The following is a 16,795-nucleotide window of genomic DNA, read 5'->3' as shown; positions in this document are numbered from 1 at the left end:
CGAAGCATGTATATTATAACAATAACAGCCTAATAATAATAACCCAGCAAGGCAGAGATTATTCCCAATTTACAGGTGAGGAAACAGAGAAGGCAGAGACTTCACCAAGTCCATAAATCCAGTGAGCAGTGTGGAGCGGGGCTCAAACCCAGGCCCAAGGGAGAACACAGCAGGAACAGCAGTGAACAGCCGGGCCGGGAAGAAGATCACCTGACACGTATTTTATAAAGACTTAGTACCTTACCTCTAATCGGGAGTGTACACAGCAGGGTCATGACTAATTTACCTCTTTCCTGCACTATCAGATTAGCCCTCTGCAGTCCCAACAAAATCCCATTTTAACCCCTGTTCCCTCTTGCTGAGTGGACACACACACACATACTTGCCTGCCATTTTGTTCTTCTCCTTCCCCAGGCTGATGGATTGCAGCTTTCTGGCCCACACTCTGGTGAGCGGAAGAAGGAAAGTTAGATTAAGATTTAAAAACAAAATGTAAACACATTAACCTAATGACAAACAGTGAAATTCAATCCCTTTATTTCAATGTATATTGTACATAAGTTACGAATCCTCACTTCTGCCACTCTGCTAGAACTTTTCCGGAAAAGCCTCCATTTCTTCCTTGATCCTGTTTTCTACCAGTAATGCGAAGTTACTGTCTGTGTTTTGAAGGTTATAGCTGACAAACACCTGTTTCTTGGTCTTCCTGGCTAAAAAGACAAAACACATCGGCACAGAAGTGACTGAAATGCCTGGAGGTTGTGTGTGCGTCACACGTCCCTGACAGTGGAACCATGCCTGGGGAAAGAGAATGGGGTCACAAGGGGAGAAGAAGGTTCTGGTGTTTAATGCTCATCACCGGCAGTGGCTGCAAATGCAGACCACAGTCACGCAGAGGCCCTCCCACTGTCCACAGCACTGGTTCTGCAAGCGCGGCCCCAGTCAGCTACAGCATCTGGAACTTGTCAGAGATGCGGATTCCCAGCTGAGCTAGAGAGGGAGCGGGCAGAGCCAGAGATGCACAAGCCCTCAGGAGACCTGAGGAATGCTGGACTACTACTGTTCTACCTAAGAAGTTGGCTTGCTTTGTTTTTTGTTTTGTTTTTTACTTTTTTTAAATAGAGATAAAAGTAATTAAAATAAAATATTTAAGTTCTCCTTCAGTACCACCCTCTCTACCAACTCCACTCCCTTCCGAGAGAGAATCCTACATGTGTGCACATTCACATTTAGATAACACACACACACATATGCACACACAAACACATGATTTTCAATTTGATGTTGGAGACACGTGTTAGCCCCTCTCTACGGAACCAGTAATAGTTGAAGTGCACTGCTCCACTACAAAAATCAAGCCCAGTCACATGTCCAGAATCATAACACATATCGGGCAGGAAGCCTAAAACCAGTTCAGTACCGACCATGCCAGTGCTGGGGCCTCCTCCCTTGGACTCCCCCCACACACAGGGCCAGCGCGAACGCCCACCCCCCGACAGACATCAGATGACCGTGCCAGCCCTGTCATATGAGGTGAGGAGGGGAGGCTGGCACAGCCAAGTCACAGCCTGCTCAGTCTACTGTCATCCAGTGGCAGGAAATTCCTTGTCCCAGGGAGAGGCCACTCTGATTCCAATCACTCTACTTGCTAAGACAGAATCTTCAGGGAGCAAAACCAGGCCTGCCTGCACCGTCCACCCAGCAGACCCAGCTCTGACCCCCAGGTCGCACTGAGTAAGGGCGCCCCATGCACACCAAAGCCCTCCAGTGCTTCTGGGGTTACTCTGAACCCACTAGGTCTCTTTTCCTACTTCCTATCATCCCCCATGTAAGATACTGTTTCAGGACACCTCTCTTCCCCTTACCCCTCTAGACAAGTGATGCATTTTCAACTGCAGGGACCCGACCTAAGCTCGAGAGGACCAGCACAGGACAGGGCGGCGCTGGACGACTCCCTCATCCCAGCGCCCATCCATCCCCAGGCCCCTTGGCACTGCCAGCAGCCACATCACACCACTGACTTTTCCAGCCGTTTCCATGTGCTCGTCCTTGCTGGGGAACAGCTAAGGGCTGCCAGGTTTTGCTGATACAGGCAAGAGACAACCCTTCATTAAAAGCTGAGTTTAATAAGTTAGTGAGGACATATTTTTTTGTCTAGGTTCTGTTTCAATTTATACAGATTATAATCAATAGATGTAAGCCACACAAGAAAAATATTAATAAAAAAATCATTTGCACAAAACAAACAAACCAAAAAAAACCCCCCAAAATACAAAGAACAAAACAAAAAAATACAAACTAGTTTGGTGCATACAAAGTGCTGGTAGGCTTCCATTTTAGGACACCCGTGAGCCCATCTTACTTTATTGGCATAAACAATTTATTCGTGGCACAGCAAACAAGCTCCCACCAGCCTTCTCTAGCAGAATCGGTCTCCCGCCCTACGGCGATGCCCCCAGTTTCCCAGCTCTATAAACATGAGCAGGCCGTGCCTCCCCTTGGCCAGGCAGGGTGTGGCACAGCACGTCCGCCCTTCAACACTGGCGGATGCGAAGGAGCAAAGGGGCATCTCGTCTTCAACTTCCTTTCACGTGGCCCAGAAAACAGATAACAACATCAACACAGGGAATGATAACACCTGGGAATCTGGGGGAAGGCTAAGCTGGAATTCCCTGCATCTTTGCTGCAGATTTTCTGTAAATTTGCAACGACTTCCTAATAAGATTACCTAAGTAACTTGCTCATTGGCTGACTAGCGCACACTAGTTACCAGCCGGGTTCCTCTAACTCCAGCCTAGAGAAACAGGGCAGCGGGTGCTCCTGTAACACCACAGCTGCCCACGACGCCTGCACCCTCCGCAGGCAGGCAACTCCGAGCAGCAGGTCTAGAACGACCCACCCTCACCTGGGCCACCACGCCCCTATCCCCCTCCACTGTGTGGCCACACTGGTCACGCTGGTCACACGGGGGCTGCCCGGAGTGACTGGCATAGAAACGCCCACCGAGCAGGCGTCAGGTTGACAGAACGGCGGGCACCACTCAACTACCCACTCCCCAACACCAGGGGGATTAAAAAATCCTCCTCTGCCTCCACCTCCAGTGCCTGCGGGGAGCACTGGCGCACACAAAGACGGAGGAGGAGACAGATGCTGCCCCGCTGTCCCATGCCCCCGGGCGCCCTGCACACCGGCAGGAGCAGGACCCAGCTGTCCTCACCTGAACACTCAGCTATTCTCGGGAAGCATGTGTCCGAGGCGTGAGAGAGGGTGGAGCCTTCAACCTCCCTCTCTTATCACCCTCTCAGCCGCACTCAGGCCAGGCCCGTCTCCCCTCTCGCCAGCTCTGCACGACACCACCCAAAGAGGGAAGGCCAGCAACCCCTGCGCAGTGCTGGTACCCCGCTCCACAGGCTCGGCTGCATCACCAGGAGGCAACCCGGAGCCCCTGCCTGAGGGTTACTGCAGGCATCACTCTCACTCTCCCCCCCCCGTGAGGACGTAATGTGCTTACAGGAGAGAACTAAGCCACCTTGTCACCCGCCGGCCTGGACCACAGCCAAGGCAGGATGTGGGAGCCCCTCGGGAACATGCTGGCCAACACAGTGGTCAGGGACACGGGCACAGACAAGCCCTCCTTAAAGAAGACCCAACATCAAAGCCTGTGCTGCTCTTTCCGTGTGAGGATGCTTTCCTTCTGAAGGGCCCGGCCTCATGGTTCCACGGAACAGCGAGCTCCCCATCCTGCTGCTGCAGCCCCCACCACTGGTACATACCTAAGCGCTGTGCAAGGCCAGTAGAGGTGGTGTCAGAAGTGTCTCCGAGGAGGGAGGTAGACACAGGGATGGAATCCTAAAAGGAAAACAAACAACACAACGCTGCTTTCCCATCAGTCAAGCTTCTGTGGCTGCAGATTCTTCCTGAGGGTGGCAGTGGCAGGTTCTGGGACATATTTCCTGAGAGAAGGAAGCTCTGGCATCTGTGTGGACAGTCAGGTAGGCTGACCCTATGCTGCATGAGTCAGACAGCAGGGACAGACAAACAGCAGTCACGAAAGCTGGCATCACAGTGCTGACAGCAAGTTCCGAGACGTATTTTACATAAAAGGCTTATTTTAGTGTTGGAAACTCTAAAGCATGCTGAAGGGCTACATTACAACCAAGAGGGAAGTAAACAAGATCATTAAGAGCACAGCAGGAAAAAGGCTAATCACAGAGTCTGGGTGCCAAGTGCCTCTGGGTCCCTCTCACCCCCAAGTTAGCCATCAGCCCAGAGGGCAGGATGCCTATCTCCTCATCTGAGCCTGCAAGAGAACACACAGCTCCATTCCCCTGGGTTGGAGGGGGTCTGCCAGGTGAACAAGGGCTCTATGACTGCAGAAAGGCACCAGTCAGAGGTGTCCAAATAAAGAAAATAGGAACAGAATATGTTTGACCAACCCTCATTTCAGATAAGCAGTAAAACTAAAAAAAAATAAATATGGCCCTTCTGAAATATAGAAGAAATCTGACCTCCAATTACTATGGAAGTAATATTCTTTACCATTAAAATTCCTAGCTTCAAAGAAAAAACTCACTATCCTAAAGTAGGGTCAAAATTACTTTTATAACATACGAGCCTTCTAAAAGAAACAGCAATTAGTAGAGTCAAGTACAGAGCACTCAGCACTCAGAATAGAGTCAAGATTTTTTTTTTTTTGCCTTTCACTCTTTTTTAAATTATCTTTTTAATTTAAATTTTAGTTAACATTCAGAGCAATACTGGTTTCAGCAGAATTTAGTGATTCATCATTTACATATAACACCTAGTGCTCACCACAACACGAGCCTTCCTTAATGCCCTTCACCCGTTTAGCCCATCCCCCACTGACCTCCCTCTAGCAACCCTGTTTTTTCTCTGTCATTAAGAGTCCTTTATGGTTTGTTTCCTTTCTCCCTTTTCCCCCTTCCATAATGTATGTTCATCTGTTTTCTTTCATAAATTCCACCTATGCATGATATCATATGATATTTGCCTTTCTCTGACTGACTTATTTCACTCAGCATGATACCCTCTAGTTCCACCCAGGTCATTGCAAATGCAAGATTTCATTCTTTTTGATGGCTGAGTAATATTCCATTGCGTGTACCATATCTTCTTTGTGGATGAGTGGATGAGTACATCCACACACCTGTCGATGGACATTTGGGTTCTCCACAGTTTGCTATTGTTGATAATGCTGCAATAAACATCAGGGGGCATATACCCCTTCGAATCTCTGTTGTCTCTACTAGTGCAATTGCTGGGCCATAGGGTAGCTTGATTTTTAACTTTTTGAGAACCTCCATATTGTTCTCTACAGTAGCTGTACCAGTTTGCATTCCCACCAGTAGTGTAAGAGGGTTCCCCTTTCTACACACCCTCGCCAACACCTGTTGTTTCTTGTCTTCTTAATTTTAGCCATTCTGATAGGTGTGAGGTGGTATCTCATCATGGTTTGGATTTGTATTTCCCTGATGATAAGTGACCTTGAGCATCTTTTCAAGTGTCTCTTAGCCATCTGGACATCTTCTTTGGAAAAATGTCTATCCATGTACTTTGCCCATTTCTTAACTGGACTACTTGTTTTTTGGGGTGTTGAGTTTGATAAATTCCTTACAGATTTTGGATACTAACTCTTTATCAGATATATCATTTGTAAATATCTTCTCCCATTCCATAGACTCCTTTTAGTTTTGGTTGTTTCTTTTGCAGTGCAGAAGCTTTGTATCTTGATGAAGTCCCAAAAGTTTATTTCTGCTTTTGTTTCACCTGCCTCCAGCAACATTTCTGGTAAGAAGTTGCTATGGCCAAGGTCAAAGAGGTTGCTGCCTGTGTTCTCCTCTAGGATGTTGATGGGTTCCTATCTCGCATTTAGGTCTTTCATCCATTTTGAATTTATTTTGTGTATGGTGTGAGAAAGTGGTCTGCTTTCACTCTTCTGTGTGCTGCTGTCCAGTTTTCCCTATACCACTTGTTAAAGAGACTGTCTTTTTTCCATTGGATATTCTTTCTTGCTTTGTAGAAGATTAGTTGACCATATAGTCGTGGGTCCATTTCTGGGTTCTCTATTCTGTTACATTGATCTATTGGGACTGTTTTTATCCCAATACCATACTGTCTTGATGATTACAGCTTTGAAATAGAGCTTGAAGTCTGGAATTGTGATGTCTCCAGTTTATTTTTCTTTTTCAGTATTGCTTTGGCTGTTTGAGGTCTTTTGTGGTTCCATACAAATTTTAGGAATGCTTATTCTAGCTGTGAAAAATGCTGGTGGTATTTTGATAGGGACTGCATTACTGTGTAGAATCCTTTGGGCAGTATAGATATTTTAATAATGTTTGTTCTTCTAATCCATGAGCACAGAACACTTTTCCATTTCTTTGTGTCTTCAATTTCTTTCGTTAAGTGTTTAACAGTTTCCAGAGTACACCTCTTTTACCTCCTTAGTTAGGTTTGTTCATAGGTATCTTATTGGTTTTGGTGCAATTGCAAATGGGATCGATTCCCTGAATTCTTTTGCTGCTGCTTCATCATTGGTGTTTAGAAATTCAACAGATTTTTCCACCATCATTTTATATCCTGCAACTTTGCTGAATTCATGTATCAGTTCTACCGATTTTTTGGTGGAGTCTTTCACATTTTCTACATAGAATATCATGTCGTCTGCAAATAGGCAAAGTTTGACTTCTTCCTTGCCTGTATGGATGCCTTTAATTTCTTTTTGTTGTCTGATTGCTGAGGCTAAGACTTCCAGTACTATGTTAAACAGTAATGGTGTGAGCAACCATCCTTGTCTTGTGCTGACCATAGAGAAAGGCTCTCAATTTTTCCCCTTTAGGATATTAGCTGTGGGTACTTTGCATATGGCCTTTATAATGTTAAGGTATGTTCCATCTATCCCTACTTTGTTGAGGGTTTTTATCAAGAACGGATGCTGTATTTTGTCAAATGCTTCTTCTGCATCTACTGACAGAATCTTGTCCTTTGACAGGTTCTTATCCTTTATTAATGTGGTGTATCACATTGATTGATCTGCAAATATTGAACCATCCCTATAGCCCAAGAATAAATCCCACTTGATCATGGTGAATAATTCTTTTAATGTACTGCTGAATTCAATTTGCTAGTATTTTGTGGAGAATTTTTGCATCCGTGTTCATCAAGGATATTGGCCTGTAATTCTTTTTAGTAGGGTTTGTCTGGTTTTGGAATCAGGGTAATGCTGGCTTTGTAGAATGAGTTCAGAAGTTTCCCTTCCATTTCTACTTTTTTGGAACAATCTGAAGAACAGGTATTACTCTTCTTTAAATGTCTAGTAAAATTCCCCTGGGAAGCCACCTGGCCCAGGACTTTTGTTTGCTGGGAGATTTTTTTATTACTGACTCAATTTCTTTGCTGGTTATGGGTCTGTTCAAATTTTCTATTTCTTTCTGTTTCAGTCGTGATAGTCTGTAAGTTTCTAGGAAACAGTCCATTTCTTTCAGATTGCCCAATTCATTGGCATATAATTTTTCATAGTATTCTCTCATAACCGTTTGTATTTCCTTGGTGTTGGTTGTGAGCTCTCCTCTTTCGTTTGTGAACTTATCTCTTTGGGTCCCCTTCTTCTCTTTTTTGATAAATCCAGCTAGGAGTTTATCAATTTTATTAATTCCTTCAAAGAACCAGCTCTTAGTTTTATTAATCTGTTCTACTGGGGGATTTTTTGTTTCTATATCATTTATTTCTGCTCTAATCTTTATTATTTCCCTTCTTCTGCCGGCTTTAGGCTTTATTTGCTGTTCCTTTTCTAGGTACTTCAGGTGTAAGGTTAAGTTGTGTACTTAAGACTTTTCTTGAGGTAGCCCCGTATTGCAATACACTCCCCTTTCAGGACTGACTTTGCTACATCTCAAAGGTTCTGGACTGTCGTGTTTTGATTTTAATTTGCTTTCATGTATTTTTTTTTTTATTTCGTCTTTAATTTCCTTGTCAACCCATTCATTCTTTAGTAGGATGCTCTTTAGACTCCATGTATTTGGGATCTTTCCAAATTTTTTTCTTTGTAGCTGACTTCAAGTTTCATAGAGTTGTGTGGTCTGAAGATATACATGGTATAATCTCGATCTTTTTGTACTTGCTGAGGGCTGATTTGTGACCCCATATGTGATCTACTCTGGAGCCTGTTCCATGTGCACTCAAAAAAAAAAAATGTCTATTCTGCTGCATTAGGATGAAATGTTCTCGATATATCCTTTAAGTCCATCTGGTCCAGTGTGTGACTCAAAACCACTGTCTCCTTGTTGATTTTCTGCTTAGATGATCTGTCCATTGCTGTGAATAGGGTGTTAAAGTCCCCTTCTATTATATTATTACCAATGAATTTATGTTTATTATTAACTGATTTGTATATTTGGCACTCCCAAGTTGGGAGCATAAATATTTACAACTGTCAGATCTTCTTGATGAATAGACCCTTAATTATGACACAACACATTTTTTTATCTCTTGTTATAGTCTTTGTTCTAAAATCTAGTTTTTCTAATATAAGTATGGCTACCATGGCTTTCTTTTGACGTCCATTAGCATGATAGATGGTTCTCCATCCCCTTTCAACCTGCAGGTGTCTTTAGGTTTAAAATGAGTGTCTTGTAGGCAACAGACAGATGGATTTCATTTTTTTTTTTTTTTAATCCACTTTCATACCCTATGTCTTGATTGGAGCATCTAGTCCATTTACATTCAGAGTGATTACTGAAAGATATGAATTTAGTGCCACTGTGTTACCTGTAGAGCTGGTGTTTCTGGTGACGTTCTCTGGTCCTTTCTAGTCTTTGTTGCTTTTTGGTCTTTCTTCCTCCACTTAAAGAGTCCCCTTTAAAATTTCTTACAGGGCTGGTTAAGTGGTCACAAACTTCTTTAGTTTTTGTTTGTATGGGAAACTCTGTATCCTATTCTGAATGACAGCTTTGACAGATAAAGAATTCTTGGCTGCACATTTTTCCCCATTCAGCACAGTGAAGACCTCCTACCACTCTCTTATGGCCTGCCAAGTTTCTGTGGACAGATATGCTGCGAACCTGATGTTTTCCTTTTTAAGTTAAGGACTTTTTTTCCCCTTGCTGCTTTCAGGATTCTTTCCTTGTCTTGTATTTTGTGAGTTTGACTATGATATGCCTTGTTGATGGGCTGGCTTTTGTTGAATTTAATGGGGGATCTCTGTGCTTCTCAGATTTTGATGTCTGTGTTCTTCCCCAGTTTAGGGAATTTTAGCTATAATTTGTTCGAATAAACCTTCTATCTCTTTTACTCTCCATCTTCTGGGACTCCCATGATACAAACATTATTACGTTTTAATAAGTCACTGACTTCCCTAAGTCTACCTTCACGATCCATTACTTTTGTTTCCCTCTTCTTTTCAGTTTCATTATTTTCCATAATTTGATCTTCGATATCACTAAATTTGCTCCTCTACTTGGTCCATCCTTGTTTTTATGGCTTCCGCTTAGGATTGCATCTTTGTTATACCATTTTTAATTTTGGCCTGACTAGATTTTAGTTCTTTTATCTCTGCAATAAGGGATTCTCTTGTGTCTTTTATGCATTTTTCAAGTCCAGCTAGTATCTTTATGATCACTGTTTTAAATTCTAACTCAAACATCTTACTTATATCCACATTTATTAAATCCCTGGTTATGAGTTCTACTTCTTTTTCTTTCTTCTGGGGTGAATTTTTGCACCTTGTCATTTTGTCCAGAAAAGAAAAGAAGACAGAAAAAAACAAATAAATAAATTAAAAAAAAAAAAAAAAAGAAGAAGAAATACCCAAAAAGAAAAGTAGATCTTGGGTGTGTTTTGGTCTGCTTGTTAAAAAAAATCTAGATTCAAAAATTTAAAAATAAATAAATAAAATCAAAACAAAAAAATAAAAATATATTAAAATACATATAAGTTAAAAAAATAATAAAGAACAGAAAAAAAGAAAATAAATGAATAATTTTAAAAAATAAAGAATGAAAGGAAAAAGGAAGCTAGATCCTATTTCCCCTAGAGCTGAAGCTTTGCAGTACTCTATGATTAGTAGACTTGGTACCAGCCAGTTGTTTTTGCTGGTCTTCTTGGGGTAGAGGCCTGCTGGGCTGATTCTCAGGTGGCTTGCCCTAGGGGAAATGCGGCACCTGGACACAAGACCGCAAAGGTAGTGTAAGCAGACCAGCCTCCTCTAGGTGGTGCATTTTCCTCCCTGAAGGCTTTCCTTCAGAGCAGGATGAATATGGCGGTGACCCACACACTAGCCCTGGAGCTGAAAGTTCACACCCCCACTCTTCACTGAGCCCTCACGAAAGAGCAATCAATCACCCCTCGTGTATCCAGTTTCCATCAGAACCCGGCATTCACCCCGCCTGTATCCAGACTTTTTTATCTCAAGCACATGACTTAGTTTCAAAACTCTAAATTTTAGGGACTCCCACGGCATGGACCCACACTGTTCCTCTCGGGGAGGGTCCCCCCACGCTTTTGCCATCTGCCGCCCATCCTAGGAAAGCAGTCTCACCACCGCAGAGCAGTTTGCAGTTTACAGCAAAACAGCAGGAAGCCAGAACCAAGACCTGCTGCTCTCAGCTAGCATCCCCACTCCTCTGCCAGGAAACAGCACAGCACCTTAGCACCACCTATTCCTCCTGCAACCCAGGGAATCCTCAGACCACCCTGTCACTCCTGGCACTCTGCCCCGCTTCACCACCTGAGCACCTTTTAGTCAGAGACATACCCCACAGTAGGGGACTTCTAAAAGTTCCGAACTCTGCTGCTTAAATACTTAAATACTTTGTGGTAAGCAGGCTCCCTCCCTGCCTCTGTACCCAGTTATATTTTCTCAAGTCAACTCTCCACACCTCCTACTTTCCAAAAGGTGATCCCTTTTCTACTTGTAGACTTGTAGTTTTTGCTCTCTCAGACCTCAGACTGATCTCTTGGGCCTTCAGAATGATGTGATAACTAGCTGTATTCAAGGATCAAGACAAGCCCCTATTCTTCCACCATCTTACCTCCTCCCTGCCAGAAGGCAAGATTTTTAGAGGAACAAGCTTGTGCCATCAGAGGCTCTGGGGTGGGCACCCCTCCCCCAACACTGTCCAAGTAGAGACCAGTGAACTGAATAAACACCTACTATGTGCCAGATACTGTGAGCAGGGCACAGATCAGAGACTGCTCCTTGTCTCCTAGTGGTTCAAAGTCACTTCAAAAGGAGAAAGAATTTGTTCGGTCTATAAGAGATGATCAAAAAACACAGGATAAGAATGAAAGCATTTACTGCAAGCTTTTTTGCTGAAAAAGATAACAAAACATGAACTCAATTAATGAATTTGCTGTTTACGAGTTTCAAGTTCAATATTCAGCTGTATGCTAATAATATTTACAGTTAAACTTTTAGAGACAGAAAATCTACCTTAATGTGATCATTTCCCACCAAAAACAAGACTGAAAACCACATATTTTACACTTTGTGCTTCATTATTTCCAAAAATCATACTATGCCCAGCTGATCTCCCAGGCACACACATGCTTAGACAGCGTTACTGTGGCTGGAGCACCACTGTCCACTCCAAGTGGGCCCAACACATCCTACATCATCTGAGCACTTAGGGCCATATATCATCCTTGTTCTAAAGCCCGTCAGTGCTGCAAAGAGACCACGTGACACAAGGCAGGACAGCTGGAGGAGCAGCAGAGTGATATGGTTTTGTTCTATATGGTCTTGTCTTACATATGAGGGTTGAGGGGGAAGGAAGGAGGGGGAGACATCAGAAACCCTTTGGTGCCACCCTCCATGCATGGGCCAGAAACCTTTTTCTAGGAAGGGCCAGAGAATATATCACTTGGTTTTTATGGACTACAAGGTCCGGTTTTAACTGTTCAACTCGGCCAACAAATTACAAAAGCTGTGACAGACATTACTGAATGGATGGGCAGAACTAGGTCCCAAAAAGACTTGATTACAAAAGTAGAAGGCAGGTCAGCCCTAAGCCAGGTTTGCCAAGCCCTGTTCCACAGGACTCTTGTGTCTCCTGCTTTAACCTATGGTCTACACCTCTCTCTAACTGGAGAGTGCTGCTCTGGTGCTAGAAGACAATGTACAAGTATACAATGTGGCCAGTGAGTAGGACTGCACTTCTGACAGGTCCGGTAACTGAAAGTGGCCCCTTTTCCCTTTCCTACCTGATCTTGGTGGAGTGTGAGCTTCCAGCTGCAAAAACATACCCTACCAAGAGCTATGACTACCAAATGGTCAGACTGCCAAAGCGCACCAAAGCAGCCCAAGGGAGGAATCTTGAAACTGATTCAAGGAAGCAATGCCTGGTCTTACCAATGAGCAGTCCCAGACCCCATGTTACCCCCAGGCTCATCAAATAGGCAGAGAGGCAGGCAGAGAAGGAGAGAGGGAAGCAGGCTCCCCACTGAGATATGGGGCTTGACCCCAGGACCCTGGGATCACGACCTGAGCCGAAGGCAGAGGCTTTAACCCACTGAGCCACCCAGGCACCCCTGTTTTATGAGTCTTTGTAACCTTAGTGTCTGATAAGTGGCTCACTAAATTGTTGAATGAATGAATGAGGCCCCAGTCAGGGAACTCCAGGTTTGCTAGGGACAGCTACCAATAACCTGCGGCCTGGCAGGCAATGAGGACTGTAATCTCTAAGGGAACCTTGGGGTAGTAGAGGAGTAAGCCATCAGGCAGGACCTGGGCAAGGCTTTAGGAAGGAGACAGCCTCTGAATGGGACTTCTGGATGTCTTCACACAGTATCCCTCTTCTGCTTTTTCCCTTCTTGCTGTTCTTTCCTGAGCAGGTTTTCTATTATTTTCTGGTGGGTACTGGCAGACAAACCTCACCACCACCACCACCACCACCACGGATACTGATAATAAATTACAGAAGGAGCAACACCTGGGGACACACTGCTAAAAGCAGCCACGAAGCCTGTGAATTGGCAGGGAGGAGGGCAGGAGCTGGGGAGATCTACCAGGTAACAGAGCCTACGGGGTTACTGTAAAGTCTCTGAACTGTGCTCTAAGGGTATCTCTTGAAAGGTCTGGAGCAGAGGAATGACAATATCTGATTGCTATCTGCTGCCCTGTAGAGAACTGGCCATAATGCAGTGTTGTAGGCTGAATCATGTCCTCCAAAAAGATAAATGCACATCCTAACCCCTAGCACCTGTGAATGTAACTTTTTTTTATTATTAGAAATAGGATCTGTGCAGATGTAATTAAGTTGTAATTGAAGATGAAGTCACACTGGAATAGGGTGGTCCCTTAATTTATTATGACTGGTGTCTTTACAAGAAAAGACACAGAGAAATAGACACACAGAAAAGAAGGCAAGTGACATTGCTAGCTGAGACTTGAGTGATGAAGCTGCAAGCCAAGGAATGCCAAGGACTGCCAACAGATGGGAGAGGCTTTCAGACTTCTGGCCTTCTGAACTGTGAGAGAATAAATCCTAGTTGGTTCAAGCACTTTGCCAGAGCAGCGCTAAGAAATTAACACAGGCAGCAAAGGGGGAATCCAGCAGGGAGCCAAGGAGATGCTGCAGGTTGGCCCAGGGTGGCAGGCCTGAAAGGAGGTGATGGGTGTGCAGAGGCCCCTTTGAAGCAACCAATTTGAACAATGGAAACCTGAGCACATAAAAGGGCCCACAGTGACCTCCAACCCTTTGGCTGAATACAAACAGGCCCATTAGGGGACCCACCTAAGCCCTAGCTAACCAATGGGTTACTTACACCCCAAAACAGGTACCAAGAAAGGTGAAACATTTCATATGTTCCCATACCTCCTCACCTTCTCCCTTAACTAACAGTTCCCCAACACCAAATCCTGGCAGACAGTCTCTCCCTTGCTGTGCTTCCCGCTGCTCCCTTGAGGTGCATTCAGCAACCTCTGCCTCCTTTGTTCTGCCTGGGCCAACTCTTTCACTGACCCTACCAACTGCCTCCACCTGAAGGGGTCGCCCCACAGGCTGGTTGGATTCCCCCAAGTTTTTTGTTTTTTGTTTTTTAATTTTATTTATTTATTTGACAGAGAGAGATCACAAGCAGGCAGAGAGGCAGGCAGAGGGAGAGGAGGAAGCAGGCTCCCTGCCGAGCAGAGAGCCCAATGTGGGGCTGGGACCCGGAGATCATGACCTGAGCTGAAGGCAGCGACTTAACCCACTGAGCCACCCAGGCGCCCCTCCCCCCAAGTTTTGATGGACCGCAGCGCCTATAGACTCACTGACACTCCCATGCGGGGAGTGGAAGAGAGAGTAATCAAGGCTGGAATGGAGTTTCCACAACAGAGATGGGCCAGCTGTGAAAGAAGTTCTGCGGGAGGAGGTTAGGAGTTCGGTCCTAAATAGGTCTGGTGTGAGATGCCTATTAGACTCTCAGGACAACACAGGAGTTCGAAATTCAGGAAAGGGGTCTGTACTAGAAACAAAGAAAATTCGGTGTGGTCAATATAGGGAAGGCATGAAAACTAAGAGATGGATAACCTCAGGGCGCGTGTGTGACCTGAGAGCAGAGGTCCTGCGATGAAGCCCCCGTGAACACTCCAAACTACAGAGAACGGCTAGAAGAGCCAGCAGGGGGAAGCCCGCCCCAAAGGCAGAGGAGGGGGGTGTAGAGGCGGGGCTCGCCTGGGGGTCCACACGCCGGCCTACCGCACCCCGTTCTCCTCCGGTGGTACAGGTTGGGACCGGACCCCGGTTCTCTGAGACACCACAGTAAGAATTCCGGGGAGCCCCTAGTCCCCCTGGGCCCAGGAGAGACCTGAGGGCCACGCCCGCGCACCTAGGGGGCCGGAACCCCTTCTGGTACCCCACTTGCGCTGGGACCCTCGGTTGCCCTCTGTCCCAGCCCCCGCCCCCACACCAGCCCGCCCCCTTGGGCCTCCCACCCCCGACTCCGGTTCGGCCTCCCTCGCCGCGTCCCCGGTCCTCTCCCCCCAGTCGTAGCCCCAGCCCCGACCCCCTTCAGGACCTCCGGACTGCGTTCGGGCCCCTAACCGTCCTCTCCCTCGCCCCTGCCCCGACCTGCACTCACGTAGCGGTTGCACATGGCCACGGCGAGGTTGCGCAGGTGCGGCGTGGCTCCCACCCACAGGAACAGCGAGTCCGTCAGCCGCATCACATGGAAGTGGACAAGCTGCTCCCACAGCCTCGCGCTGAAGTTGTGCAAGGAGACTTCCCCGCCCGCGGCGGCCGGCGGCCCCTCCATGCCGCCCAGCACGCCGGGCCCGGCTAGCGCCCGGAGTCCCACTGCCCGGCCTTCGCCAGCCCGGTCAGACCCAAGCAAGCGAGCGCCGAGAGGCCGAGCGCGCGCCTTCACTTTCAGTCCTGGGACGCCGGCAGGGAGGGCCAGAGGAGGGGGGGCGGGGCCGGGGCGGGGGCCGGGGCGGGGCCGGGGCGGGGCCGGGGCGGGGCCGGGGCGGGGCCGGGGCGGGGGCGGGGCGGGGCCGGGGCGGGGCGGGAGTGGGCGGGGCCGGGATGCTAGCCCTCGGAAGGTAGGCCGAGCACAGAATGCGCGGTACCCGCCCCACCTCTCCCAGTGATGGGGTTCTCTGAAAACCTGCGGTCATCAGCGGCAAGGGCAGGGCCGGCGTCGGGGAGGGTAAGGATGAAGGTGACCCGAGGGTGTCCAGGGCACCGGGCAGAGCTCGCCCTCGCTTGTTACCTCCCTCCTTAGTACTTGATAAGTAGCATTCTTGTATTGGAGCTAGCTGCAACGTCTTCCCAGGTCGTGACTCAGAGCCCTTTGGAGACGATCACTTGTTAATCAGTTCCTTAAGGGCTCTTAGCGCAGCCACCTCCCATCACATCGTCTTTGGTTTGGTTTGCCAAAATCCTCCTTCCTTAAGAAGGATTGAATGCAGCTAGCCTTTGAGAAAGACGGCGATATTGGAAGAAAGCCTCCAAAAATTGTGACCACTAAAGCTGGCAGGAGGCACTCTTGGACTCAGACCCCCTGAGGTTTGCTGTCTCATACAAGCCTGGGCCTCGAGCTGACTTTTAGCCTTTCTGAGACTCTGTTTCCTAGTGGACAAAACGGAAATAAGAATAGTAGGAAAGGAGTAGGAAAGGGGGAAAGGAGTAGGCGCCAGTATGTGGGAAGCACGGTTAATAGTGGCCATTATAAGCCCTGCCAAGGGTCCCTTTCATTTGAGTCATTTTGGGACACTACAGAGTTGAAATAAAGAAGCCTTCGATATAAGAGAGAATGAGGTAAAAGCAAGCAGGATCCATTTTGTCAGGTCTGTTACAACAGACCTTTGGGTTTTACGTAGGAACTATCACAGTCCTACCTTTTAAATCTCTAATAGGTCTCAGTGGACAAAATTTATATGTGAAAGTTTAAGTATTTTTAGGTTTGTTATATTTGCTAATTATCAATGATTCAATACAATAGTTAACTTTCAGGTCAATATTTTTAACAGCTTTATTCACGTATAATTGACATACAATAACTACACACTAAAAGTGTATAAATTGAAGTTTTGACACATGTATAACCGAAGAAACCATGACTACAATCTAGATAGTGAATGTGTCCATCACCCCAGAGGTGTCCTCAATCCCCTTTATAACCCTTACTGCTCACCCCCCCGCAACCACTAATATGCATTTTTGTCACTTCATATTTGTTCAGATTTTCTAGAGTTTTAGATTAATTGGATCAGAGTATGTACAATTTTTTTGTCTGCCTTTCACTCATCACAATTACTTTGAGATCCGTCATTGTTATGTATATCAATAGTTCACTC

At 46.2% G+C, this 16,795-nt stretch overlaps 1 protein-coding gene across 1 annotated transcript; it reads right to left on the bottom strand.

The window, feature by feature from the left end:
- Positions 1–520: 520 nt before the first annotated feature.
- Positions 521–15,316, bottom strand: PSMG4 (proteasome assembly chaperone 4). Its single transcript, XM_032861478.1, has 3 exons — positions 15,079–15,316; positions 3,774–3,849; positions 521–710 (listed from the first exon to the last, which is right to left on the bottom strand). The coding sequence occupies exons 1-3, from the start codon at positions 15,250–15,252 to the stop codon at positions 589–591; spliced, it is 372 nt and encodes a 123-aa protein (XP_032717369.1). The 5' UTR covers positions 15,253–15,316; the 3' UTR covers positions 521–588.
- Between the last annotated feature and the right edge of the window lie 1,479 nt (positions 15,317–16,795).

Source organism: Lontra canadensis, unplaced genomic scaffold, assembly GCF_010015895.1.
Source record: "Lontra canadensis isolate GAN:19392208 unplaced genomic scaffold, GSC_riverotter_1.0 scaffold21, whole genome shotgun sequence".
Lineage (NCBI taxonomy): Eukaryota > Metazoa > Chordata > Mammalia > Carnivora > Mustelidae > Lontra > Lontra canadensis.
The sequence above is the reverse complement of the archived record's forward strand: the minus strand, read 5'-3'. Positions and strand labels throughout refer to the sequence as shown.